The 27,647-nt window shown below is 41.0% G+C and overlaps 1 protein-coding gene across 1 annotated transcript in view; it reads right to left on the bottom strand.

The window, feature by feature from the left end:
- Positions 1 to 27,647, bottom strand: part of OCA2 (OCA2 melanosomal transmembrane protein) — a 181,797-nt gene that overhangs the window by 32,554 nt on the left and 121,596 nt on the right. The window contains exons 21-22 of the mRNA XM_044449808.1: positions 17,983 to 18,076; positions 4,459 to 4,552 (exon numbers count right to left, since the gene is read on the bottom strand). Of these exons, the coding sequence (XP_044305743.1) occupies positions 4,459 to 4,552; positions 17,983 to 18,076 (188 nt within the window). The remainder of the gene's footprint in view (positions 1 to 4,458; positions 4,553 to 17,982; positions 18,077 to 27,647) is intronic.

Below are 27,647 nucleotides of genomic sequence, written 5' to 3'. Positions count from 1 at the left end.
GGAATTCCCAGCCTCCTCCTTCCTCCCATCCTCTCTGATACCTGGCCCCTCTCTGTAGGAGTCCTGTCAGTCCCTGAAGTACCTCTAAAACCCTGCTCCCAGAGCCCTGATCCTCTCCCCACACTTGTCCAGTGCAGACACGTTTCTGGGGGGCCTGAATGCCGCCCCCCCCCGGCTCAGTTCAAAGTCTTCCGGATGAAGCTCACTAGATCATCTTCAAAGGACCTTTTCCCCATCCTCATGAGGTATAACCCGTCCCTTGCCAGAAGTCCATTGGCAAGAAACCGAGTGCCGTGGTTGAGGAACCTGAAGCGTTCCTTCTGGCACCACACTCTAAGCCAGTCGTTCACCTCGGAGACCCTCCTGTCCCTGCATGGCCCAAATCCCCGGACTGGTAAGATCGACGAGAAGGCCACTTGGGCCTTTAGCTCCCTAAGTTTCTTCGCCAAGGCCTCGAAGTCCCTGGTGATCCCAACCACACCCCCCTGGCTACATTGTTTGCGCCCACATGGATCACCAGGAGCAGCTGGTGACCCCCAGAGCGAACAAGACGCTGCACTCTATCCTTCACATGCCAGATGTGTGCGCCCGGCAGGCAGCAAACCTCCCTTGTGTCCAGGTCAGGCTGACACACTGCCACCTCAGTGCCCCTCAGCAGGGAGTCCCCAACAACAATCACCTGCCGCCATGTCTTCCCAGTGGTGGTGGGCGGCCGTGCCCTGGCCCTTGCCTCTCCTGCAGCGACCCACTTGCCGCTTGTGGTCCCAGGCTGGGGGTCCTGAAAAACTGCTTTTGGTTTGACAGGGCTCTGCCTTTGACCACAGGCTTCATTGATTGCCCATCACTAGCTCTCTTATTTCCACTGTTTGCAGTTTCCTGTATTGTTGTCGGATGCTTGGCTGCTATGTCTTCACTGCGTTTTGTGTTTACATATTTATGTCTTTTATCTTGATGTTAGCAGCTTCAAATTAGAGAAGTAAGATATGAAAACTCCTTATAAAGAAAAAATTCTGATGTATATTTTCTTCTGTCTCTTGTTTCTGTGAGGAATATACCTAATACTTAAAAATAATGGGAATAAAGTGCTTTATTGCTTCTCAGAGGCAATAATGTACTGGATATTTCTATCAACACCAAATATAAAAAAGAAATCATGTTGATGTCATCTGTCTCTTTAACTTTGTTATTACAATGTATTTTAACACAATAAGTCAGAATAGAAGTCAGATTTTAGATACTGCTACACATTGATTAAACACTAAATTAGGAAGACCTAGGGCACAACCCTGTTCAAGTTTAGACAGCAAAGGGCCTATGATTTCCAACATGGCTCAGCTGGGAGCTGTAAGCCCTTTTTCCATCTTGCACAGGACTGTGGCCTCAGACTAACATCTTTCCAGGAGAATAAACGGGAAATCGAACAGCAGAATTCTATGTGCATCATCTCAGAAATGGGATCTATGTATAACTGTGTGGCTTGGCCTCAGTAAGGCGAGTATTCCAAGGAGAGAATTTCTACCTATAAATGTCTACAGACATCGTCATCATTATCAAGTGTAACCTTTTCCTTCCTCTCCTCTGTGTTGACTCTTTAATATATTGAAATTGATAGTTTGGATAAAGTTAGTATTTTTCATACTAAGGACCTTTCTTACTCATCATCCACGCCACTAAAAGAGCAGCTGCACATGATCATGGGGAGAGAGGAGCCACTGTGCCTTCATTGCTCTGCCCCTAGAAGTGCTGGTCATGTGATTTGCCTAAGAATCCTCATGGCCTGCAGGTTGCCATGTGTCCAAACCCAACAAGGTGCATGGCAGGGGACGCTTCCAAACCACCTCAGGACATTACAGCAAGCCGGTGGTTCTAGGGTAATTGGTAGGCTACCCTTAGCACCCACTTCACCAGGTTTGGACAACATGGCAACCCACGCTTGACAAGGGTAATTAGGCAGATCACCGGTGGCACAAGAGCAGTGCTCATGTGAACCCCAGCACAGAGTTACTTCATGCTCAAAGCATCCCTCCCCTGAGTGTAACTGACCCATAGTTGTTAAGGTTCTCTCCCAGCCCCAAAACCAAGGAAGAATTGAAAGGAGGGCACTGTATTTGAAAACAAAGTAAGGCTAGACTCTTTCTCACTATATTCTTCCTTTCAAGGAAGAACATGTGAATGGCTGGCGAGTCATTTCAATGAATGTATAATGTTGAAATTGCACAAGATTATCTACTAAAAATATTTACACTGTTATTGTCATATTTAACTTCACCTTATTTCATTCCTAAATCAAGTATACTTTGTTCCATTCTAAGAATAAAACATTTTATGTATTTTTTCATGTGCAAACTCTCAAGCAGTTTATTTTATAAGATATTATCTAAACATAGGCTTCTGCATATTTACTTTTCCTAGTAGCACAAGAATTGTGCAAGTTAATGGCTTAAGCAGCAATGGAAAGCCTTTTGTTAGTGGTGACAAGTTCAGGAAAGATGGCCCACATATATTCATTTTGCTTAATATTAATTCATACTAAACCCTGCATCATTAACATCATCAGCTCTTGAAATGCACTTAATGTGAAACTAATGATGCCCTCTTCTGCATGTTTTAACCAGAAGAAGGGTCGAAATATGCATTTACTTTGGTAACAAATTCACCATTAATGCCAGTGAGGACATTCCTCCTAAAACAAATATTAGTTTCAGATGAGGGAGTATTCTCAGAGCTGGAGCACAGCAGGAAACTACCACTTTCCCACTCCACATCTACTCTGATTCCACTAATTTTCATACACACATGCCCAGGTTGGTGCAATTGGCTTTTTAAAAAAAGCAATCTGAATGTCACATGCAAACAGAAGTTTGGAGCCCCAGAACTGGGTCTGGACTGAGCTGCTTCAGTTCAAAGGCATTGTGCTGCTTCTCTTTCAACAGACCATGTTTTCTCTCTCTTGTTCATGATTATGAACAAAGGCACATCAACATAATGATCCACATGACCTTTACTGCTTGACTATGCAGCATTTAACACAAACATGTTTACCCCAGGAATCACCGGAGAGAGGCTGCCTCTTCTGACATAATGTCTTTTCTCCATGGGGGTGCCTGTGGAAATACTGTCATGGAGGCACACATGGGGAAAGGTTATATCAAAAGGGATTGTCCACAGAATTTTTCAGGAAGAGCCCGCTAAAAACAATCCCACAGAGGGAAATGTTACATCATATCCAATCGAAATGCCTTCGTTATGGCATTTAAAGCAACATATTAATCAAGGCATTGGTTAAATAAAAAGTATTAGGTCTATTAAATGGTCTCCTAAAAATTAAAGACCAATAATAGCAATGCAGTAAAGTTCTGATAAGAGAATTTACTTTTATATCATAGCCCTTCTCAGTGTAGGTACTGGTTTAAATTCTGACATCATTTGCCAGGTTAGAGGAAAAAGGCCACATCATGCAGTTCATGGAGCTCATGCAAAAGAAATGCTTCATCTTTCAGGTGTTATAGAAGACTCTTTAAAGTATTCTGAAATTTTCTGCTGCTGCTCAAGTTTGTCTTTGTGTGTGTGTGTGTGTGTTGTCAGAGAAGTGACTAGAAAAAGAAACATGCATGAAACCTTCTGCTGGAATATCTATCAACATATTAGTTATAGACAGAAAATGTCCCAGTGTACCATAGAAATGAATAGGGCTTAAGTTAGACTAACACTGGATATAGCATTGTAGCCCATAAGCAAAGGAGCATGGAATCTGAATCCTCACTAGGCACTTACCACAAATTTCTTATCTCTGATTAGGCTCCAAAACACAGTTGAAGTAGTTCAGTAAGCCCAAGAGGGCATTCAGTTTGTTTTTCTCAAACCTCTCCTAGGCCACATGATATACTGATCAAAATTTCAAACATAGTTTGTGAGATGGCAGAACTGGCTGTTCAAAGGTATAAGAAATTCCAATGAAAAAAGCAAATTAACTCTTTGGATTCAGGTCTTGGTTCCTCAGCAGGAGAAACATATACTTTTGACCTAATCTCAGTTTCACTGGTGCAATTATCTTGGCATTTCCACAAAGAACTTGGGAAATGTAGTTTAGTGCAGTTGCTGATAATTTTTAACAAGTGTTTGTGCAGCCAATATTCTGGAACTTCTCATCACAGAATTAGTATTTCTATCATCACATAACTGTGAGAGCTTGAACTAAGTTTATATTTGTAAACAATGTAAACATACACATCTGAGGCTATTTCATGCCTGAATTTAATCCATTTTAATTTGAAAACAGTGCTGCTGGCTGCAATTCCAGCAAGATTTCATTTGTGCCACTGAAACAGGAGTCGTATTCCATCAGCATTCCTTCACTTTTAAATACTACATGAACCGTCTCCTCAGTTCATTTTGGTTTATATCACAAATTAACATTTACTTTCATAAAACCACAAACAAATTCATTTTAAAATCTACCTGAAAAATTCCATGAAGGTGAATCCATAGCCATGTTGTTCTGCAATTCCAGCACAGACAACATTTGCAGATGCTCCAATCAATGTTCCATTCCCTGAAATTAAAAACAAACAAGAAATAAAATTAAAATACATTGCAGTTGAAAGATGGGTAAGACCTTAAGAGCAGCACTAGGTCAGTTCAAAGTTAAGCAGTGCTAGGTCACCTCAAATGGCTATCTAGTCCAGTATTTTGTATACACAGTGGCCAATCAAGTTCCTGCAGAAAACTTGGACAGAAGGGCAATAGCATCCTTCCCGGCATTTCCCAGCAAACTGGTATACCTTGTTATACTACCTCCAATACCCAGATATAATATATAGACATCATTATTAGCAGACATTGATCGTTTTATTCACTATGCATTTGTCTAATCCCTTTTTACATCCATCAAAGAACATGGCCAACATTACATAGTTTAACTATGTGCTGTGTGAAAGTATTGTTTTTAATCTCTTGGGAATTTCCTACTGATCAGCTTCACGGGATATCCCCAGGTTATTTTACCATGAGAGAAGGCTAAAATGTCTGCTAATTCACTTGCTCCACACCGTGCATAAGTATTTATTATTGCATTACTATACCACACAATAACTGAAGTACTTTGGGCAGTCTACAAAAATTAAATCAATGAAATGTAGCCTAGCATGCACCATAGCATAAAGTAAAAACAACAAAAACATAAAGCCAAGTTGCAATGAAAAGATTTAAAATGCAGTCACAGCTTTAAAAAAAAAAACCAGAAACTGAAAGGCTGAGATGTCCAGGGGAAATACAGTCTTCCTCCAGGAGAGAGTACAGTGTGAGTGCCAGGAAGTACATTCCACAAGCAGGATACCACCGCCATCAGTCCTCTTCCTTTGGAGGGAATTCTTGGAAAGGCCAATTAAGGATGATCTTAGGGTCTGGACAGAAAGATCATAGCTGAACTCAAACATATATTCATGGGAATAAAAAATGCTTTGAGTAAACTCACCCCAAGCCATTTAGGGCTTTGAATGTTAATACCAGCTTTTTAAATCAGGGCTGAAAGTGGACTGGCAGCCAGTAAAGATGGAAAAGTGTGGGCATAATATGATGACATTTTGTACGTTTTTATCCTATCTCCCTCTTACTTTTCTTGAAGCTGGATAGTCCCAGACACTGTAACCTTTCCTTGCAATAGAGTTGCTCCAGCCACTTGATCATTTTGGTTGCCCTTTGGTGCACTTTTACTCTTATCTGTTCACTTTGCCAGTCAATTACATCAACTTGCAAAGTAGATGCAAAGGCAACAGAGGGAGATCAATCATTTCATATGCACCTGAACAATAACCTCGCAGCCTATAAATAGCTGAATGTTTTCAAAGGCAGGCTATCATTGTCCTCTTATTCTCAAAGAGGGGGAAAAAGAGAATGAAACATAGCACCTTGTTGTTAAAATGACATGTTCTGCCTGTGCTCTGAGGAACCTGTTCATTATTTCTTTCATGAATGAAAAGGTAACTAATGAAAAATAAAATCCAAAGGAGAAATCACGGGAGGTGAGACACAACTTTGCTAATAGCATATTTGGCTATTGATAAACAAAAAAATATTTCCCCTGAAAGGCATGTAAGAGCAGGAGGATGTGTCTGTTAGTGTATAAATGTTTCCTTTATACCAGAAGATGGCAGAAGGCAAATCAGTACACCTCTAGGTGATTAACAGCAGATAAAATTTCTGCTTTGCAATGTTTTAACAATAGCAGAAACTAATTAAAACCCTAGCTGCCTCATGAAATATACTGTGAAATGAAGAAAGCTTCAGGGTAACCAGCAGTGACTTTTTTGTATAGAAGGGCTGGAAGATACATTCAGTTCTGTTACATAAAACAAATTTCTCCATTCCTTTAATCCTAAGGGTCAAATACATGTATCGTTATTTATAGACTATGTAGATGACTGCCTTTGTCTTTTACTCTAGCGTAAGTGTGTGCAGCCCATACTCAGGTCAGGACCTCACTGAATCAGGTGAGGATCAAACCTATACCCCCAACATCTGCTTCGTGGCATTTCCATCCACATGCAGATTTTTGTTAAACCTCTACAGTGACACCAGCAATGATGGCTTTTTGTCTGTGGACTGAAGAAAAGGTAAAAAAGAAAACAGAAATGGTAATGTGTCCTCCCATTTTCTCACAATTAGAGCATTACACAGAGACTTGTGCCAGATACTCATGCTACAAATACAAAGATGCCCTTTCAAACTCTTCCTATTTCTCCCACGATTAAAAAAATATCCTCTGCATTTGTGAACAGTACTCAATCATGTTGTAAAGACAGTTCATGCTCTTCTATATTCTTTAGCAATTGTGGGATTTTTGAAACAATACTGCCATAGTAGCACCTTACAGATAAAAGGAGCTGCACTGAAGATACTTCTTTAGTTTCTGACTGTATTTCTTTTACCATGTCTTTGTTTCTAATGCATCATTTTTGTGATGGCCACTTGCAGATGTTATTGTTAGATTTCCTTCATTTTGATTACCCTTGCTTATACTTAAACAGATAATCATTAAGTGTTATTGTGCTGAAATCTGTATTAATATATGCTTTCTGGAGGAATTGTGATTCCTCGGTTGTTCCTCTTTGAATTGTGAGCCAATCTGAGAGCAACTGTTCATGCAGAAGTGGATTGTATGAAACTGTCACCTAGTAATACCCAATGGAACAAGACTCAGATTAAGACTTAACACTTGAATGAATGTAATGCATCCTTAAATGAAGTACTGTGGGGAACACAAAGAAGGGCAAGTAGCCATGATGAAGTTCCACCACAGACATTTCTCCAACTTAAGACCTCCTTTAGCAAACCTCACCCTCTTATTTTTCAAGATTTTCTCCACAGCAAGGATGGCTACAAACACTATGCCTAGAGTGCTTGTGGTTGTGCATATGCAAATGTTTTCTGTGCTAAAGAAAATTGTGTAGTGTGTATGACTGAGATCCCTCTAACTGTAACTGCATGGCCCAAGTTCAACTGTGATCTTTCTTCCCTGACTCTCCACACAGGACATGGATGAGGCTTCCAGAGATGTAAATCAAAGTAGGCTTTTGTCTACTTAACGAAAAATAAGATGGCTGCATCACACCCTAAATGTTGTTGCACTAACAGATCAGGGAACCCCATTGCAACAAGTATAATTGTTGTCTACATGAGTGCAACTTAATTTATCTTAGTAGCAGTGCTATCTTGGATACTGCCCTTTGTATCGGAGGCCTTATGACAAGAAAGCCTACAGGGGCAAAAAGGCAGCCCGTGCATTTGAGTCTTTTTTCAGGGTGATCTTGATCAACTTGAACACTGGGATGAAAGCAAATTCAATAAGGACAAGTGCCAAGTCCTCCACCTAGGGAAAAAAAACCCAAATGCATCGATAGAAGATGGGGAATACGTGGCTCGCTAGCACTGAAAAAGAAAAAGATCTTGGAGTAATTGTGGACAATAGGCTAAACATGAGCCAACAATGTGATGCAGCTGCCAAAAGGGCAAAATGCCATTTTGGGATGCATTAACAGAAGTATTTCTTCCAAATCATGAGAAGTAGTAGTTCCTCTATACTCCTCACTGGAATACTGGAATACAGGTGAGCCAGACCTCACCTGGAATACTGTGTCCAGTTCTGGGCACCAAGATTTAGAAAGATGCAGGTAAATAAGAAAGGGTCCTGCAGAGGCAACAAAAATGATCCAGGGTTTAGAAACACTGCCCTATGAGGAGAGACTGAGGGAAATGGGCATGTTCAGTCTTGAGAAGACTGAGGGGGGACATGATATCCCCCTATAAGTTGCTCAATGGTTATCACTAAGAGGAAGGTCAAGATCTCTTCTTACTGATGCCAGAGTATAGGACACAGAATAATCAATTCAAGTTGCGACAACCCAGATTCAGGCTGGACTTCAGGAAAAGCTTCCTCACTGAGCAATACAACAGTGGAACCAGCTGCCTAGAGAGGTGGTGGGCTCTTCCACACTAGAGACATTAAAAAAGAAACTGGACAGCCACCTGAGAGGAATGTTGTAACATGGTGTCCTGCAACAGCAGGGGGTTGGACTCGATGGCCTTCCTGGCCCCTTCCAACTTGACTATTCTAAGATTCATTTAAAGAAAAACAATCTGCTTTAAGGGACCATCACTGTCAATAAAGAAGCAACTAGTAGAACTTTATGGTTCAAAAATTGCACCCTACTTTTTTTCACCTCATGGGATTCCAGATTTGCAATAGTCCTTGTGATGGACACAGCTTGGGAGCAAAAAAAAACCCCAGAAAACTGACAGGAGAAAAACCATTACCCATTTTCCTAGATATCCCACAGAATGAGGTGAATCGGCTTCTCTGATATTTTGGGGAAATAAACTACATCACAGAAATGACAACTGTGCACACAGGTGCCTACTCCCTTTCCAAACTGGTTAATGCAAACAGAGGCTTATCTCTCAGCCTCCAGATGAGCCTTCCCTGTTTGTCATTTATTCATTGCTTCTGCAATAGACTGCTTTTGGCTGAGGTTAGAGGAACTCTGTAGAGCACTGGGACGAGATTGGCAGAAATAGGCTCGCCATACTCTTGACAAGAGCAGGAAGGACTCAGGCCAGAAAGCTGCAACTTTGACATGAAATAAGAGATCTGGACAGATGGGCAACTCCAACATCTCATCTTGCAGAGAAATTACAACTGGAACACTGGGACCAGCATGAGGTTAGTCCATTGCTGGCTGGATCTGTGAAAAAGCCTGTGACAGTTTCAGAATGGCACTAATCTCAGTAGTAATTGAAAATCTATTACATCCAATCTGCTTTTCCTGTTCTGTAGTCTCTTGTCAGAATTTGAGCTGCATTTCCTTACAAGTTGAGAAATGATACATCAAAACATACTGCCCATTGTGTACTAAGGAAGATGAGAAACCAATCAGGGTGTTGTGTGTTTAAAGGATGCCTGACCTATTCAAAATGGCCAAATCCAGGCCACAGGAGAGGTTGCTGTGACTAAAGCTACTATGGTGTGAAAAGTGAAGCTGGAAGTCCTCTAGATGAGGGTCTGGAATGGGGACTACAAAGAGCAATACAACGGATAAACCTTAAATGTTCATCCAACCCCTGGGTTTCACTCTCAAGCCAATCATGTAGCTAGCATCTTTCTAAGTCTGCAACAGGAACAGGCTATGAACTACAAGAATGAGGCAGGATTCTGATGTAAGATTCAAACCTGATAACCTCAGGGGCCAAGGAGTACATTTTCTTGGAAGCTGGAAAGCAAGTGGGATACAGTTCACACAGCAATACATGAGGGAGATGATTAGGTGAATGCATATCATGTTTGTTTGTTTAGTTGCAAAGTCATGCCCGACCCATCATGACCCCATGGACAACATTCTTCCAGGCTCTCCTGTCCAATGCAGATCATACTTAATGACAATTATTGAAGCTTGTGTCCTTGTACTGATATACCTGGAGCAACAGCGAGAACAGAGATTTGCTAGCCCAGACCCTTTTCTTGAACAGACAGTTTTGTGTTACCCAGGATGACATGCTCTTTAAGAAGCAGGAGAATCAGAATTCCTTATGCATTGGCAAAACAGCGAGAATGCACCATAACAGTAAAGAACATTGATTCAAGAGTTAGTGGGAGTCAGAGATGCCGGTAAGGTTACAGGCCCCAAATACATGTGTGTAAGTATCTCTTCATAAGTTTTTTACAGGTATTTGAGAATTTTCCCTACAAATGTTGTACATATTTAAAAATAACAACAGCAACCCAAGACTACATTAGGAAATTATATGAACTATCCCTATTTGCCCAACTGAATGAAATTTACATGCACATGCACAGAAACTGCTATTCATTTTCAGTAAAGAGTACAGAGCATAGCTTTCCAGATGATGTGATGATGATGATGATGACTGGAAGCTGAAAAATATTTATTTCTTCAAACTCATGGCTCAACAAAAGCTGCAAGCATTCTACTATTGGTAATAGTTAAGCCAACCTACTTTACTGACTGAACTTGCAAGAGAAACCTACTCTGAGAAACAATTTGCAACTAAAATGTTTTGGTTTTACATATGTTGCCACTGTAGCCAAAAGAGATCAAGCAGGAGTGTTCAAAGAAAGAGAGCTGTTGTCTAATAGACTTTGATGAATGAATTCAGACTCTACACAGGTGTATCTTCTTGTTTAGTACACTATGTACAACTTCTTCGCAGGCCTGCAGAAGGATTTCTCACAGGCTAGGAGAAGAAAAGGGAGTGGGGGGGGACTGCTGGCCAGGCATTAAACAGAAAATTCAATGTTTCTGAATTTAACCAAAAGGACCCTGTTTTAGATCATTCTTGGCAGATTCTACAGTGGTAGGAATAGCAACCACAACTTGCAAAAGCCTAGCTCCAGGTTTAGGATATGTGGATCTTAGTAGACCAGGAATCCCAGAAAATAGAATATCACACTGCATGGATTAATTGTTGGACTGATTTGGAAATGCCTGCGTTTTGCACTTACTTGCATATTCATTTTTGTTTTCAGAAAGATTGTGTATTCTCTTCTTTAAAAAGGATTGCCAAGGAACAAACACTTTGCTTCTACTATTGTAGCTAAGAGTGGCAGATCAAAAGAACAAAACTGTTAAAAACATGCTTAAGCATTATAGAAATTTCAGGCTTGCAAACTAGACCCCAAATGTTCCTTGGCTTCAAGGGATGGAGATAAGAGGACAGCTAAACAGGAAGCAGATTATACTTGAGGTATTTGAGTGGTTCATTGAGGACAGGCAAGAAAAGGATTATAGTGTATATACCAGAAGCACACAGCATAGGTGAGCAGAAAGAAACCATGTACATTAAGAGAAAATTAGGACATCGGCAGAAAACCATTGGATAAATTAGGATATACTTTAAAAAGCATGACAACAAGTATAAGATACAAACAAAGCAGAAACCCCTGCACTTAAAGGGAATGGCGTGGGTGGCGGAATGGAAAGCTTAAAAAAAAAAAAGAAGAAGCATGTAAGAGATTTAGAAAGTTTTACTGATTAGTTACTATGCAGTAGACCATTGAGCACACTTTGACACAGGAATTAAGAACAAAAGAAGAACTAGGTAGGTTGCAGAAAGTAAATTGAAATATTTCTTTACATAAAGAATATGTAAAGAAAAGCAAGTAACTCAGTGTGAACAGTGGCTCCATCCACATACGTTCATGATCTCATCCTGTATATACAGTCTCACGAAAGAAAAGGGTAGATTTTCATTCTGAAATTTCACCATTTCTACCATGTCCCCAAACTTTCCCTCACTGTTTGCTTTTTTACTTAACCTAATGTTCAGCCCAAAGAAGTGTCTTGTGAAGCTCAGTGACCATTGATGTTTAATTATTTATTCTAATAGCTTAATGCAGCTTCAAACATTTTATAAAAAGATCAATTCACTTTGACATATAACAAAGAAAAGGCAGAAGTGCTCGATTCCTACTTTGGCTCAGTCTTCTCCCGAAAGAAGATATTACCTTCCTGGTGAAGGGGAAGTACAAGCTGAAGGAACAGGATGGCAGCTCAAGGTTGATAGGCAAATGGTCAAGGATCCTCTGAGGTGAAATCTCCAGGGCCCAATGAACTCCATCCTAGAGTCATAAAGGAGCTGCTGAAGAACTCTCAGAACCACTGTCTATTACTTCTGAGAAATCAAGGAGGATTGGGAAAGTACAAGATAGCTGGAAAAGGGCTAATGTTGTCCCTCTCTTCAAGAAGGGAAAAAAGAAGAAACTGGCTTCTATGGAGTTAGTCTGACATCAATTCCTGGGAAAATTCTGGAGCAGATTATAAAGCAGCCAGTATGCAAACACCTGGAAAGCAATGCAGTGATTACTAGACGCAAACATAAATTTGTCAAGATCAAATCCTGCCAGACTAATATGGATTTCATTTTTTGATTGGGTAACCTCCCTGATGTATTGTGGGAAAACTGTGGACATAATATATCTTGATTGCAGCGAAGTTTTTGACAAAGTGCCCCCAATATTAGCAAACTAGCTAGAAGTGGGCTAGATGGAACAACTCTCAGATGGATGCACAGTTGGCGACAGCATCAACTCAAGGAGTGCTGTTCAATGGCACCTTCTCAAACCGGGGAGAGGTAACCAGTGCGGTACCACAGGGTTCACTCCTGGGCCCTTCCACTTTTGATAAATGATTTGCTCAAGGAAGTGCAGGGAATGCTTGTCAGATTTGCAGGTGACACAGAACTGGCAGGATAAATAGCAGTGAGATGTGGCTGCAAAAAGGGCAAATGCTAGTTTAGGCTGCATTAAGAGAAATATCACTTCCAGATCTCATGACGTATTAGTTACCCTTTATTCAGCACTGGTTAGTCCTCATCAGGAGTACTGTGTCTAAAGCTGGGCACCACAGTTTAAGAAAGATGCAGACAAGCTGGAAAGATTTCCAAGGAGAGCAAGAAGGATGATCCAGGGACTGGAGACAGAATCCTACTAGGAGAGAGAAGAAGAACTGGGCATTTTTAGCTCTGAGAGGAGAAGACTGAGAGGAGAAATGATAGCACTCCGCAAGGTCATGTAACGCTACCACAAAAAGGAAGGACAGGATCTCTTCTCAATCTTCCCAGAATGCAGGACATGGAACAACTGGAGATTGTGGGCTCTCCCACACTAGATGCACTCAAGATGCAACTGGACAGTCATCTGAGAGGAATGGTTTAACTTGGTGTCCTGCACTGAGCAGGAGGTTGGAACTGATAGCCTTTTGGCCCCTTCCAACTCAGTAATTCTATGACTTGTTATTTTTTGAGCCACTTTCATTGCAAATGATCTCCCCAAAGTAGGTTTATCTTGCAAGTCAGTAGATAAAATTGACTGGTTTAACCATTCTTATCCCATGGTAAAGGGGTGGGCAAACTGAGGCTCAGGAGTCACATGGGGCTCTTTGAGTTTATACTGCACTTTGCCACTTGCTGCTGTGGGAGCCATGGGCACCTGCTTGCCACTTGCCACCTGTTGCTGCTGCCTGCAGGTGTCCAATTGCAGCTCTTAAACGCCTGACATTGACCATCTGTGGCTCTTCCATTGAGCAAGTCTGGCCAGCCCTGCCATAGTAAATGTTTGCACTTTACTCCATAGCAGAATGCTTGTGGAGCTCGTTTGCTGAAATACATTTCAGCTTCCGTCAGTTACTGGAAGTATTTTTAAAAATACACATATGTATCACAGGATCCTTTACTGACAACATTTAAAGAAGCACAGAAAAATTGAGAAGAAATTATTATTTAATTAAAAGGGAGAGAAGAAATGGTTGACAGGAGTCTGAAGAAAGAGTCTGTAACTCTGTCAAAACAAAACTCATATCCTATTTTGTAAATAAATATTTGAAAATTTGTTTTGCACATTTGGAGCATTGGTTTATTAAAAAAAAATAGAAGAAGCACGTTTGTTCCCACTTCCCCAAGGAGTGAAAAAAATGTAGGGCCAACTTTTCAGAATAAGCATTTGTATGTGAATTATGAGAATTGTTATTAAATATGATGGAGAAGACTCTCCCTTTCTTCTCTTGTCATTGAGAAGTCCTGCTGCAGATCTGACTTGGGAGCCCTGTCAAGAAGCTGAATATAGTGTTGTAAAATGGGCAGTTATGTTTGCATTTCAGTTCTCCTCTGAAAAGCCATACTCCACTTGCTGTCCACCCAGCCACTGAGGGAAGTACTTTTCATAGTTCATGAAAGCTTTTGCAATAAATGCCTCCCTGCTTCAGCTCAGTGCTAATCATAGCATCATCAAACATGTGCTCCACTGAAACAAGAATTCAAACAGTTCAGAGACCATTCATGAGGTGCCACTAAGTCTTGGCAACTGGTAGTCTAGGACTATAACTCGACTGAAGGGACCCAGTGAAGCATCATGACTAAGAGTGTGGAACTGGGACTCGGGAGATATGGGTTCTATCTTGGGGCTCACCAGGTGACTTTGGGCCAGTCAGTGTCACAGCCCAACCCACCGCACAGGGTTGTTGTGAATAAATTGAAAGGAGGAGGGGAATTACTAAAGCTACCTTGAGTTCCTTGGAAGTAAAAAGGTGGACTTGTTGTTGCTAGTCACGAAGTCGCGTCCGACCCATTGAGACCCCATAGACAACATTCCTCCAGGCCTTCCTGTCCTCCACCATTGTGGACTATAGCGAATAAATAAATAAATGCTTCTTGTTCTGCTAAGGTTATTATTAGAATTCCATGCAGGCATGTGCTAGCTACAGTTTTACAAATGAAAGCTCATCTGCGTCAGTCTTGGTTTTATGTTTAACTAAGGCTATCTATTCTTAAGGATGCTTCCACTTTACAATTTCAAAAAGTGTTTTTTTTCCACTAGAAAACAAACATTGTAAAATTGGGAGCTGGGGAGTAGCTTGAGCTAAGGCTAACACCATCTTTACAAAGATAGTTAACTGTTACAGTTAACAGCATAATACCAATCAATGCTTCAAAGGGGCAGGAGGCAGCTTCATGAAAAAGAGGAGCAATGGATGGAAGAAGCTGTGTGGAACCCCATGGTTCATTCCCAAGCACAGATGGTGTTTCTTTAATTTTGTATTTCCATCAGCTGCTATAAGAGCACATGCAACACTCCATGACCCCAGTGCGAACAGATAGCAAGCTCTCTGCCTTGGTTTTGAAATCACACAAATTATATGAAGCTTCTGCCAAAATAATTAAACCTGCAGCCATAAACATATTTATCCTATGGAAGTACACATGCTTAGGATTACAGTGTAAATTGGCAGTATCCTCCTGGGCTAATAGATAAAATAAGAAAAAGCATGCATTAATCAAGCAGGGGTTTCTTATCATGCTGGTTAAGTATCATGAATCAAGAAGCAGCATTTCCAGTTTGATGAAATGGAGACACCACTCCCTCTTCAATATTATTAACTGAGCAGGACATTTCATCCATTAAACAACGTTGTTGCCTAAACTTATCAATGGAGCAATAGTTGTTTTCTTTCTAGGAAACCGTTTGTCATAAAAGCACCTCACCTTTCCTGTGTGCCTCTCTCAAAAGTTAACTAGTTTGTAGATTACAGTTGCCCCACTCTTGGGCCCAAATGGCAGTAAAGTGACCCTAGCGAGAATCTGAACAAGATAAAAATAATGAAAGAATAAGCAAATACCAAAAATTTTGATGTGATAATGTGCTGTCAGAGGTGTCAGCAGAAGGAAGCTGTGGGAAGTACCATCAGGGGGACTGAATGACTGCTAAGAAGGAAAACTCTAACCTAATTCGCTTTCTTAGCTGGTGAAGGAATAGCAATGCGGATGAGGAAGGTACAGCAGACTAAGTTAAACAGAGTACCTACGTATTTATATCAATTATATTACTCAGAAAATGGTATCCGTTTTATTTCCAATAGGATCTTTGGTCATTCCAAAATTAGAGAACACGTACTGTATGTGAAAACTGGTGAATATGTTTGAAATGAGTTGTTAATGAGATGTTGATTAATGTATTACTCTTTTATAACTGAAAACCCTTCAAACTGAATAGTTCAAAAACACTTCAAACTGTGTCACCAAACAAACTCAATGTAATGTGTATTTTTTTCTTATATTGACACAGTATATTGGCACAGTGCTGGGCCAAACAAACAAAAAAGCTTTGGTTGGTTTGTATTATTTTAATATGTGGTGGCAACTTATGTACAACCAGTGTTTGTGGAATATAAAGAGAATAATCAGCATAAAGATGAATTAAAGAGCTCCCAGATCGCTGCTGTATATTGCTTTTATAAACTACAAATAAACCGAATCCATAACACTCCTTTGTGGGGTTGCTTATTTGAATAATAACATTTGACAAAATATAAATCCACTTAATCTAAAAATTCAACCAGCTAAGCAGGAATTTATCAGGATTAAAATTAATTTCAAAATGTATGCCCTTTATTACTTATTTCAATTGGCTTCATATAAATTGCAGCTTTGTAGCCAATCGTTTGTCTCTTTCCCATGACATGGTCCCAGTTTGGTACATGGGACCTTACTAGTGCTTTTTTGTAATTTCTTTCTTTGTTTTAAATACTAAGTATGTATACTCTTAAGCACAGTATTAACATGCTTCCAATATACTGCATATTGTGGTCATTTGTTCCTAGACAGTGACTCTGACTAGAAGAACAGTTCGAGCAGCTCATGGCACAGAACATATCCTCATATATATGCAATAAGGAAAATCACAACAAACTGAACAAAAGTTATGTGTAACTCTGTAGTTTCTAATAAAATATCTGATCACACTGAACACCTTTTGGACTTTTTCTTTGAATATTTCAACTAAATGTAAATGTGATCTTTAAACAGACAATAAAACAAATGGAAAATTATTGCAGTAAAATCCATATCATAAGCATCCACCTGAGATCTGAAATCCACCAAGCCTAACCTTAACAAGAAGGCACAAACTTCCTGCTTTGATAGAGTCTTTTCTATTTTACTTTCAAAGGCTATTTTGCTGTGTGCTTCTCTAAAAATACAAAATTGGGAAAGGAAATGTCACAAACAAGACTTAAGATTCTGAAAAACAGACATTTCTACATGGTGTTATGGAAAAATTCCCAAAACAATTGCCTTAAATTCTTCCATCCAAGCAGGGTGGTCAGAAACACTGAAGACCAACAACATTACAAAAAGGAAGAGGACAAGATGCACTGAAATGGACCAGGTACTTTATCATGCTCCAAAGCTTCCTTCAGATCTCCACCATGGGTTTGGAGAACATGAGTGGAGGTAGCAGTATTGTACCTGCAAGCTATTCCTTTTGCTAGGCATACACTGGCGACAGCATTTTCAATGGCTGCATAAAGGTGACCTACTCATACATAACTCTGTGTGTGAAGCCTTTGTCACACAGTCAAGACTCTGGCAAAGCAGGGTAGAAGAAGTTGGTAAACCCAAACTGCTCCTGGCTAGCACTGGAGGGACTTACACACAGGCAGATACAATGTAGAAGAGGATTGGAGAATATAGGCATAAGCGTAGTCAGGGTTTTTTGCATAGATAGAAACTATAGAAGGTGATGTGATAAAATAGGGACGAAGCTGAGAAACACTGGTTTTCCCAAGGCTCCCTAGTGAGTCTGTGACTGGGAACTTCTCTGCTTATAGCTCATGCTCATAGGTCACAAAATTATCTTAGCTCCAAAACCAATGGGGCCCAATTTGGATGCTTGGATTGCAGTCACATCATCTGGATAGTAGCCAAAAACCAATCCACATAGTAAATGATTTGACCAATCCAAGCAAGAATCAGGTGAAATAGATTCAGACAGTTCTCATAGTTAAGGTGTTGATGAATTCATCAAACTTGCAGGCTGGTTTTAAAAGCTGCAGCCCTAAATGCAAGATGGTACTTTCACGTCTGTGTGTTTGTGTAGACAATTTTAGACATTACAGCGCACAAATCCTTGTCATTGCTTACCTCCAAGACATGCACCCAGGGCCAATGAAAAGATTAACGGCTTTACAGGTAAGTTAACTTCAGGATCTTGACTCAGGTTGAGAAGTACAGGGATCTGAAAAGAAGGATGGAAATAATATTACCCACGTACATATATTTTGGTCATCCCAGGTGATTAGTTACAGTAAAACAGAGTAGAAGAGGGCTATGTAACAATAAACTTCATGCCTAACTTTTTATTTATTTTAAAACTGAGATGCAGCCCATCTTCATGTTGTTTCAAATGTTCAGAAAAGATTCAAGGGATAGTTAGAGGTATTCTGCAAGGATTGTGCATGTGAATGCAATTCCTTAATGACCCATTATCATGCTTAAATATGATACCGAAATTCAACAAAACAAAATATGCATGAAAAGCTGGATGCAGATCTTTGCCCACTAATGGGAACTCTTATGGACAAAGGACATGAAATTTACTGCATGGTGAGCACTAAGAGATACTTAGCATTTCTAGGGCCTATATTCAGGGTGACCCTATGTCTTACTTTACAGAAAACAATTCTCTGTGTAAGTGTTCACTTTTTCAAATGTAGGCAACCTCATGCCCTCTAGAAGTTTTGGATTCCCATCAGGTAGCATGAGCAAGGGCAACTAATTATACGAAATGTCATCTAAAATGTCTAGAGGACATCAGGTTGCTTGGTCCATGGACTCCTTGGTCCACGCCTGGTTAAAAAAGAACCAGAGAGACGAGGCCTTGAAGTTGCCCATCAATAGTAAGCACTTTGACAGCAGACTGAGCAAGCATATAAACAGGTCATCTGATCACTACCTTTCCCTCCATGATGATATTTATTTCCATTTAAATAAGTGTAATTATTTCTAGATTTGCATCTGCATATATCCAGTTCTGTTGTGCAATTCTGTGTCCTGATTTACACTATTTCTGTGATGAATTCCCTCATCTCTCACAATGCGTTATGTGGTCATTCCACCTGTACTGGAGACTACAGCTGCTGCCACTGAAGAATAATGGTGAAGTCTTCTAAGACAATAAACTTCCAAGACATTACCTAATCCAATCTTCTAAGCCTTTGGCAGCACAGCTCAAGCCGGTTGGACACCAGTAATATTTTTACCTAAGGCCAGAATTGTAGAATGTCAAAAGGAAGAAAGGAATTGCATGAGGTGTTGGCAGTGCAGTAGAAAATGCCAAATCAGGGACGCTGTGAGAAATGGGATTGGACTGCCGTAAGTCACAAACCCATTCACTAAAGCAAAGTTGGCCTGTACAGCAGGGACCTGCCTGCAACAACATCAGGTCACCACTGGACAAATCAGTCAGACTGATTAATTAAAAATGGGCATCTTCTTTTTAAATTGGTTTGAGGAAATGGCTTATTGTTTCTAGCTTGCTCTTGGAACACTTTCTACATCAGTTTATCCATCTCTGTTTATCTGACAGATCAATTTTCTCCACATCACAAAGCTCTGGGTCTGTAAGACTGACTGCTCTAGCTACACTGCACGGGAATTATGTGACTGCTTTGTCAAGGTGGTGTTAGCTTTTAATCCCCTCTTCCTTTAGAAGCAATGGGAGCAACTCTGCCTAAATTCTGCATTAGAAGATTATATTTGCCTTTAATGTGTTTTCGCCATGTAAGAGCCACACAAATATCAAAGCTGGGCTGCTTCTGCTTCACGGTTTCCACCTTGCTGCCATACAAATGAAATATATTTGTAATCGGAGGCTGCATCCTGAAGGCAGACTTCAGTGCTGCTGGTGACATAAGCATGATCTAGCACTAAACTGCTAAAGCAGGAAGCTGTGCCGCATGCTCAGGGACCACACAAAGAAAACAGATTGCAAAGCCAGAAGAAGCTGCCTGCTTTAATGGCCCCTCTGACTCAAAAAAGGATCTTCTGCTCACCTGTGATTCACATTACCCGGCAAACCATCATGGATAACAAGCAACAGTGGCTTGTTCTTTCATCCAAACTCAAACTGCCTTTCACAAGATGGCTTATTTCTGACAACCCATGGCTTGTTCAGGGGGTTTCTGAACTTATAATGGGTTGGTGTGTCATCTGATTCCATCACGGGTTATGAGAAGTGGTAATGAGCCATTCATCAAAAGTTGCGAAAAACTCTTGATGCTCTTGTTGACTTAGCCTGTGCTTGTCAGGAGCTAAAATTCCCTCTTCAACATTCGAAAACCACAGGCCATTCTTTGCCAAATGTCTTTATTCACCAGCAAAGAAAGAGTTCGTGAACATGCACAGAGCAGTTTATTGAGTCTACGCTAGAAACTACTTCTAAGAACCCTAATCCAGAAAGAAATTTTATGGCCATCCATTTTTTGGTAGTTTATTTTCATGGCACTGACCACAGTCCCCTGGGAGCTGTGAAAAGAACCCTGGCAGGGAAACTAGATGGGACACAATGAGTGGGGGAACATGGGAGAGCATTCCATTCACCCCTGCATGGCAGTGATGGCAAACATTTTTGAGACCAAGTGCCCAAACCGCAAACCAAAACACACTTATTTAGCACAAAGTGCCAACACTACAATGAAACTTAAAAATTGCAGATTAGTTTGGGGGAAAAAATCACAGTAAGTCCAACCAAATATATATATATCCTTGGCAGCGCACTGACCAGACATGTGAAAGCTCAGATGAGTCGAGGCTAATGAGCCACAGCTTGAGACATCATTGGCTGGGGCCGCTACATCTTTGCGAACATGCGAATGGCCCCTAGGTACCCTGCTAACCGATCCTCGGCTGCTGGGGCGACTTGGCTCAGGTGCCGATACATAGGGCTCTGGTGCTGAACAGCTCATCATTTATAACCATTCAAACACATTCCAACCATCAAAATCATGCCAGGACACCTCGTTTTTCTAACCTTAACCCTACCCTGGTGCACACCCCTAACCCGAACATAGGGATAAAATACCATTGAAAATAATGTAATTTCGAAAAAGCCTTCCTTCAGGAGCTTTTTCTACACTGCTCATCATTTTTTCACATTCTAAACAAATTCCAACCATCAAGATCATGCCAGGATATCTCGTTTTGGTAACTCTAACCCTACCCTGGTGCACACCCCCATCCCTAACATAGGAGTAAAAAGATATTGAAATTAATGAAATTTAGAAAAAGCCTTCCTTGAGGAGCTTTTATTGCACTGCCCATCATTTCTGACAATTCTAAACACATTCCAACAATCAAGATCACACCAGGACAACTCATTTTTCTAACCCTAACCCTACCCTGGTGCACACCCCTAACCCTAACAAAGGGGTAAAATACCATTGAAAATAATGCAATTTCAAATAAGCCTTCCTTGAGGAGCTTTTTCTGCACTGCTCAAAATTTCTGCCCATTCTAAATACATTCCAACCATCAAAATCATGCCAGACTACCTCGTTTTTCGTAACCCTAACCCTACCCTGGTGCACACCCCTGACCCCAACATAGGGGTAAAATACCATTGAAAATAATGCATTTTTGAAAAAGCCTTCCTTGAAGAGCTTTTTCTGCACTGCTCATCATTTCTGCCCATTCTATAAACGCATTCCAACCATCAAAATCATCCCAGGACACCTTGTTTTTCTGACCCTAACCCAGTGATGGTGAACCTTTTAGAGACCAAGTGCCCAAATGGCAACCCAAAACCCACTTATTTATGGCAAAGTGCCAACAGTACAATAAAACCTGAAAGCTGAGGTTTTAGTTTAGAAAAAGCAGCTCACAGCCAGTCCACGCAAATGTATATATATATCCTTGGCAGTGCACTGACCGGCCATGCGAAAACTTGGACGAGTCACGGTTTGTGACGTCATCGCCAGGCACCACTGCTCCTTTCTGAGCATTGCATGGCCTCTATGTACGCTGTTATCCAATGTTTGGCTGCTGGGGCGATGCTGGGGCAACTTGGCTCGCGTACCAACAGAGAGATCTCCGCGTGCCCACTGTGGCACATGTGCCATAGGTACACCACCACTGCTGTAAGGCTTCGTGCTTTTTAAATCTCTGGGAAATCTGCACATTTTTTGGACAGGGAAATACATGCCGTTCTCATAGCTAGGCAGTGAATGAGGATGAATATACACCAATTTTATCACTGGGAAGTAAACTGAAGGGAAAGGTATGATGTACTGTGGTGGTTATTTATTTTAATTTTTTCTATACTGTCTATATTTTCATAGATAATCTTAAGATGGTTTACAATTTTAAGAACATAGAAACAATTTACAGCACTTGATTAAAATAGGATTAAATCAAAGATACATTAAAATCTACAATTAAAATACTGGTTAAATAAAAAGTTCTGGTCTGGAGCCAAAAGGAATAATGAGTTGGCACCAGATGAACCTCTCTGGGGAGCATTCCGTAAATGAGACACCACCAATGGGAAGACCTTTCTCCTTGTAACAGCCCTCCTCACTTCCTTCAAGGAGGGCTCTCAGAGAAGTACTACCATAGAATATCTTAAGCACCAGGCAGATATATATGGAAGGAAGTGTTCCTTTGGATAGCCAGACTCTAAACTGTTTAGGGCTTTGTATGTCATTGTCAACACCTTAAATCAGGCCTAGGCTTCAATTGGAAGCCAGTGCAGATGGTGCAGGACCAGCATTATATGATCATGTCTTCTGGCCCAGCTGCTCTATTTTGTGCCAGTTGAAGTATCCAGATCATCTTCAAGGGTAGTCCCATGTAAAGGCATTGCAATAGTCCAAATGGGAAATTACTAGTGCATGGGTCAATGTCGCCAGGCTCTCTCTGTGCAGGCAAGGGCACAGCTGATGGACCAGCTCCAGCTGGTAGAAAGGATACAGTAGATGCCCCTGTCTACTGGTCCACCAACACTCTGCCTGTCAAGCAAGTGGTAATCATGATAAGAAAGAGGATGAGAGCAGTTGCAGCTGATGACAGTGGTGAGAAGCTAAACTCACTGAGGAATGGGGAGCTCAGAGTGATTCTGACATGAGCCACCACCAGTCAGCAGGAGGAAAACATGTGGGCATAGCATCTGAAAAGTTGCCTCCATGTTCCTTTCCTGTCCATTTTCAGATGATGGCAAGTATGACTGTGTGAAACTGGACTGCTGAGTAAGGACTTGACTGGACTGTGGAATTACAGGAGGCCTCTTCCTGGACACCTGGTCCAACTGGAAAATTTTGAAAGAAATGACAAGGAGAAACAAGAACTTTTCAATTTTCAATTTTACTGTGAGACTCACCAAGCAAATTTCTTGGTAACTTTCACAAGACTGTCAGGGAGCCTGCTCTTTGCAGAGTGTTTTAGAGAGTAATGCTGGCTCTTTGGATGGATGGATTGTAATATTTTGTGCTTTCTTTTGTTGCTAGTATGTAACTGTTTCACAATTATTTTAACTGTTATGTTTTGTTAGATTTGTTGGCATGGTATTGGTTTTATCGTGAGTTCTACCTATTTGACCTTAGGCTGTTTAAAAGAAATTAGTTTTCAAGCTCAATATATCTTTTCCCCTCCTACACACACATCATTTTGCCACTTATTCCGAGAATGCATGTTGCCAGTGTTAATTAGCACAATGGTTTATTACACTGTATTGAGAGAAAAGTGTGAAAGAGTGGTTCAGTATAACAACTTCTGGGCCCTAGTAATAAAACAGAAAGATATAAACAGATGGCTCAACATATGCAGTGTACAATAATGATTTAGTAAAACAAAGAACATGGTAAAAAAAGGTTTTGCTGCATAACATTCTGAGGGCAGAACTCCCTGACAATTGAATTAATAATACTAAGAAGCTGTTGTTTTAAACAAATAAATTACATTTTAAACCTGGTTGAGAGCATCTCCTGCCTAAGCAATAAGGTTAAAAATAGCAAAGAGGTATAATTAACCTTAAATGACATTTCATGATATTTATCGAATTTATACTAGCGTAAAATGACAATTGTGAACCTGGAAATAGGGAAAGGGTTGCTGATTGTGGCTATGTTCACATTAGAACTTTATTTCTGGTTTATTGCTGAAGGAACCAGCCTGGAACCGATCTTGCCACTGCACAGTACTTCATTACTGGTAGTTTCATATTAAATCCAACTGGGTTACCACTAAAACAGATTCGCCTCCTGGTGCCCTCCAGAGTGTATTACAATTCCCATAATTCCTAGGCACCTTGACCAAGAACAACATATCACATGTAAAGGGCACCAAGTTGGGTAGGCTGCTTTTAAGAGATTTTATGTGCCTTGTTTTCATAGAATCATACAGTTGGAAGAGGCCTAGCAGGCCATCAGGTCCAACCGCATCGTCAATGCAGGACTCACGTCACCCATCCAGATTTCAAGTTTAGGCAGCATCAGGCACTTCAGGCTGTACGGAAGATCCAAACGTGGTTTCAAGCACACCCACGGGGATGTTCAAAAGGGATGACCGATGTGATCAAAAGAAATAACGCCTGCTCCTCATGATTTCTCATGCAGCTGTACCTTCTGCCAAACCATTGTCTTCACTTGGGCAGAAGTTTTGGCAAAAACCAATGCTCCAGCTTCATTCACACGTCCATCCTGTGAATGTCTATCATCTCTTTCAGCCAGAAACCATATGGTTCCCAAATTCAGAGAAAAGAAATGCTTGGGTAGCAAACTTGAATCAAATGTAGCTTCCTCTGTACTTCCTTACACACTGGAAAATAGAAGTTTGTACTTGCAAGAGTAACTGCATGCCTTTAAATTGTAATCATCTTTTCTCGTGATGGGGATCCCTTGCCCATGCTTCTTTAGTACCACCCTATTGATTAGAGGTCCTCTACATGGGGAGTTTCTTAAATGGAGGACTCTGTGGGCAAAAGCCTTGTAGGGTGCAAGAAACAACAATGGGATTTTACATTAGAGAGGCCTACCTAACTCTCCTACCTTGCTGTAGACAAGGATGGGAGCCAAAAGCATTTTGGGTCTAGCAGATCCAGCTCTATTCTCCTCCTGGCCTGCTACCTTGCTCCCCAAATGGCCATTTCCTCCCTTTCAGAGTTTGCAATGCTTTCTGCAGCAGCCATGGGACAGGGCAGCAAGGGGATCCATGATCAAATCCCATCTTCCCAGGTCATTTATCTACAGCATCTTATGGCTGCTCAGACACTGTCTCGGGACCATAGAACTGCTCTGTAAAATTGACGTTCATATCAAACCGGGCAGGATTACTGGCACTGGGGTTTGTTTTGGTATAGAGATGACTTAACTCTCGATCACATTAACCCTCTTTTCCTTGCTTTTCAATTCATCTGTTATATTTTCATTCCATCTTTTCCTTGAGAGAAACCTGAGGTGATTGCCCCTCTTCATTTTTACAACAACTCTGCAAGATAGCTTCAACTGAGAGTCAGTGACTAACTAATAGTAACCTAATCAGCTTTATGACTGAGAGGGAATTTGGTCTCCTGAGTCCCAGTCCAATGTTCTAATCTTTATGCTATCCTGACTCTCTGCTTTTGACCATATACTACTTTTAATTTATGTTTCCACCATGCCCTCTGTGTGGTAATCTAGGATTCCCTGACTCTAATATGAACTCAAATACCAGCGAGAAGCCAATTCTCCTTTAGTACACAGAAATCAGATTGACTTATGTGCTCTGCAGCCAAAGTGGAGAAGCTCTATACAGTCAGTAAAAACTAGACCAGGAGCTGACTGTGGCTCAGATCATGAGCTTCTCATTGAAAAATTTAGGCTTAAATTGAAGAAAGTAAGGAAAAGCACTAGGCCACTCAGGTATGACCTAAATCATACACTGATGAATATAGAGTAGAGGTGACAAATAGATTTAAGGAATTAGATCTAATAGACAGAGTGCCTAAAGAACTTTGGCGGAGGTTTGCAACATTGTACAAGAGGTAGCAACTAAAACCATCCCAAAGAAAAAGAAATGCAAGAAAGCAAAATTTCTTGCTAAAGAGAAAGCTTTACATATAGCTGAGGAAAGAAGGGAAGTGAAAGGCAAGAGAGAAAAGGAAAGATACACCCAACTGAACGCAGAATTCCAGAGAATAGCTAGAAGAGATAAGAATGCCTTCTTAAATGAACAGTGCAAAGAAATAGAAGAAAACAATAGAATAGGGAAGACCAGAGATCTCTTCAAGAAAATTGGAGATATGAAGGGAACGTTTCATGCAAAGATGGGCATGATAAAGGACCAAAAAGGCAGGGACCTCACAGAGGCAGAAGAGATTAAGAAGAGGTGGCAAGATTACACAGAGGAACTATGCAAGAAAGAGCTTAACATCCCTGACAACCACGATGGGGTGGTCGCTGACGTCGAGCCAGACATCCTGGAATGTGAAGTCAAATGGGCCTTACGAAGTCTGAGCAACAACAAAGCTAGTGGAGGTGACAGTATTCCAGCTGAGCTATTCTATTCAAAATCTTAAAAGATGATGTAGTAAAAGTGCTACACTCAATATGCCAGCAAACTTGGAAAACTCAACAGTGGCCACAGGATTGGAAAAGGTCTGTTTACATTCCAATCCCAAAGAAGGGCAATGCCAAAGAATGTTCAAACTACCACACCATTGCACTCATTTCACATGCTAGCAAAGTTATGCCCAAAATCCTACAAGCTAGGCTCCAGCAGTATGTGGACCAAGAACTACCAGACGTACAGGCAGGATTTCAAAGAGGGAGAGGAACTAGAGATCAAATTGCCAACATACGCTGGATCATGGAGAAAGCTAGGGAGTTCCAGAAAAACATCTACTTCTGCTTCATTGACTATGCTAAAGCCTTTGATTGTGTGGATCACAACAAATTGTGGCAAGTTCTTAAAGAGATGGGAGTACCTGACCATCTTCTTTGTCTCTTGAGAAACCTATATGCGGGTCAGAAGCAACAGTGAGAACTGGACATGGAACTACTGATTGGTTCAAAATTGAGAAAGGAGTTCGGCAAGGCTGTATACTGTCGCCCTGCCTATTTAACTTATATGCAGAGCACATCATGAGAAAGGTGGGGCTAGATGAATCACCAGTTGGAATTAAGATTGTTAGGTGAAATATCAACAACCTCAGATATGCAGATACCACTCTCACCTAAAGCTCTTGATGCAGGTGAAGGAGAAGAACACAAAAGTTGGCTTGAAACTCAACATTAAGAAAACTAAGATCATGCCATCCAGTCCTATCACTTCCTGGCAAATAGAAGGGGAACAAATGGAGGCAGTGACAGATTTTATTTTCCTGGGCTCCAAGATCACCGCAGGCGGGGACTGCAGCCAAGAAATTAAAAGGCACTTGCTCCTAGGGAGGAAAGCTATGGCAAATCTAGACAGCATACTAAAAAGCAGAGACATCACCCTGCCAACAAAAGCATGTATAGTCAGGGCTATGGTTTTCCCTTTTGCAATGTATGGCTGTGAAAGCTGGACCATAAGGAAGGCTGAGCGCCGAAGGATTGAGGCCTTTGAATTGTGGTGTTGGAGGAGACTCCTGCGAGTCCCTTGGACCGCAAGGTGATCAAACTGGCCAGTCCTAGAGGAGATCAACCCTGACTGCTCTTTAGAAGGCCAGATTCTGAAGATGAAACTCAAATACTTTGGCCACCTAATGAGAAGGAAAGACTCCCTGGAGAAGAGTCTGATGCTGGGAACAATAGATGGCAAAAGAAGAAGGGGATGGCAGAGAATGAGGTGGCTAG

The sequence above is a fragment of the Varanus komodoensis genome, unplaced genomic scaffold (assembly GCF_004798865.1).
Source record: "Varanus komodoensis strain SLA01 unplaced genomic scaffold, ASM479886v1 scaffold1, whole genome shotgun sequence".
Lineage (NCBI taxonomy): Eukaryota > Metazoa > Chordata > Lepidosauria > Squamata > Varanidae > Varanus > Varanus komodoensis.
This window is presented reverse-complemented; position numbering and strand designations above follow the sequence as displayed.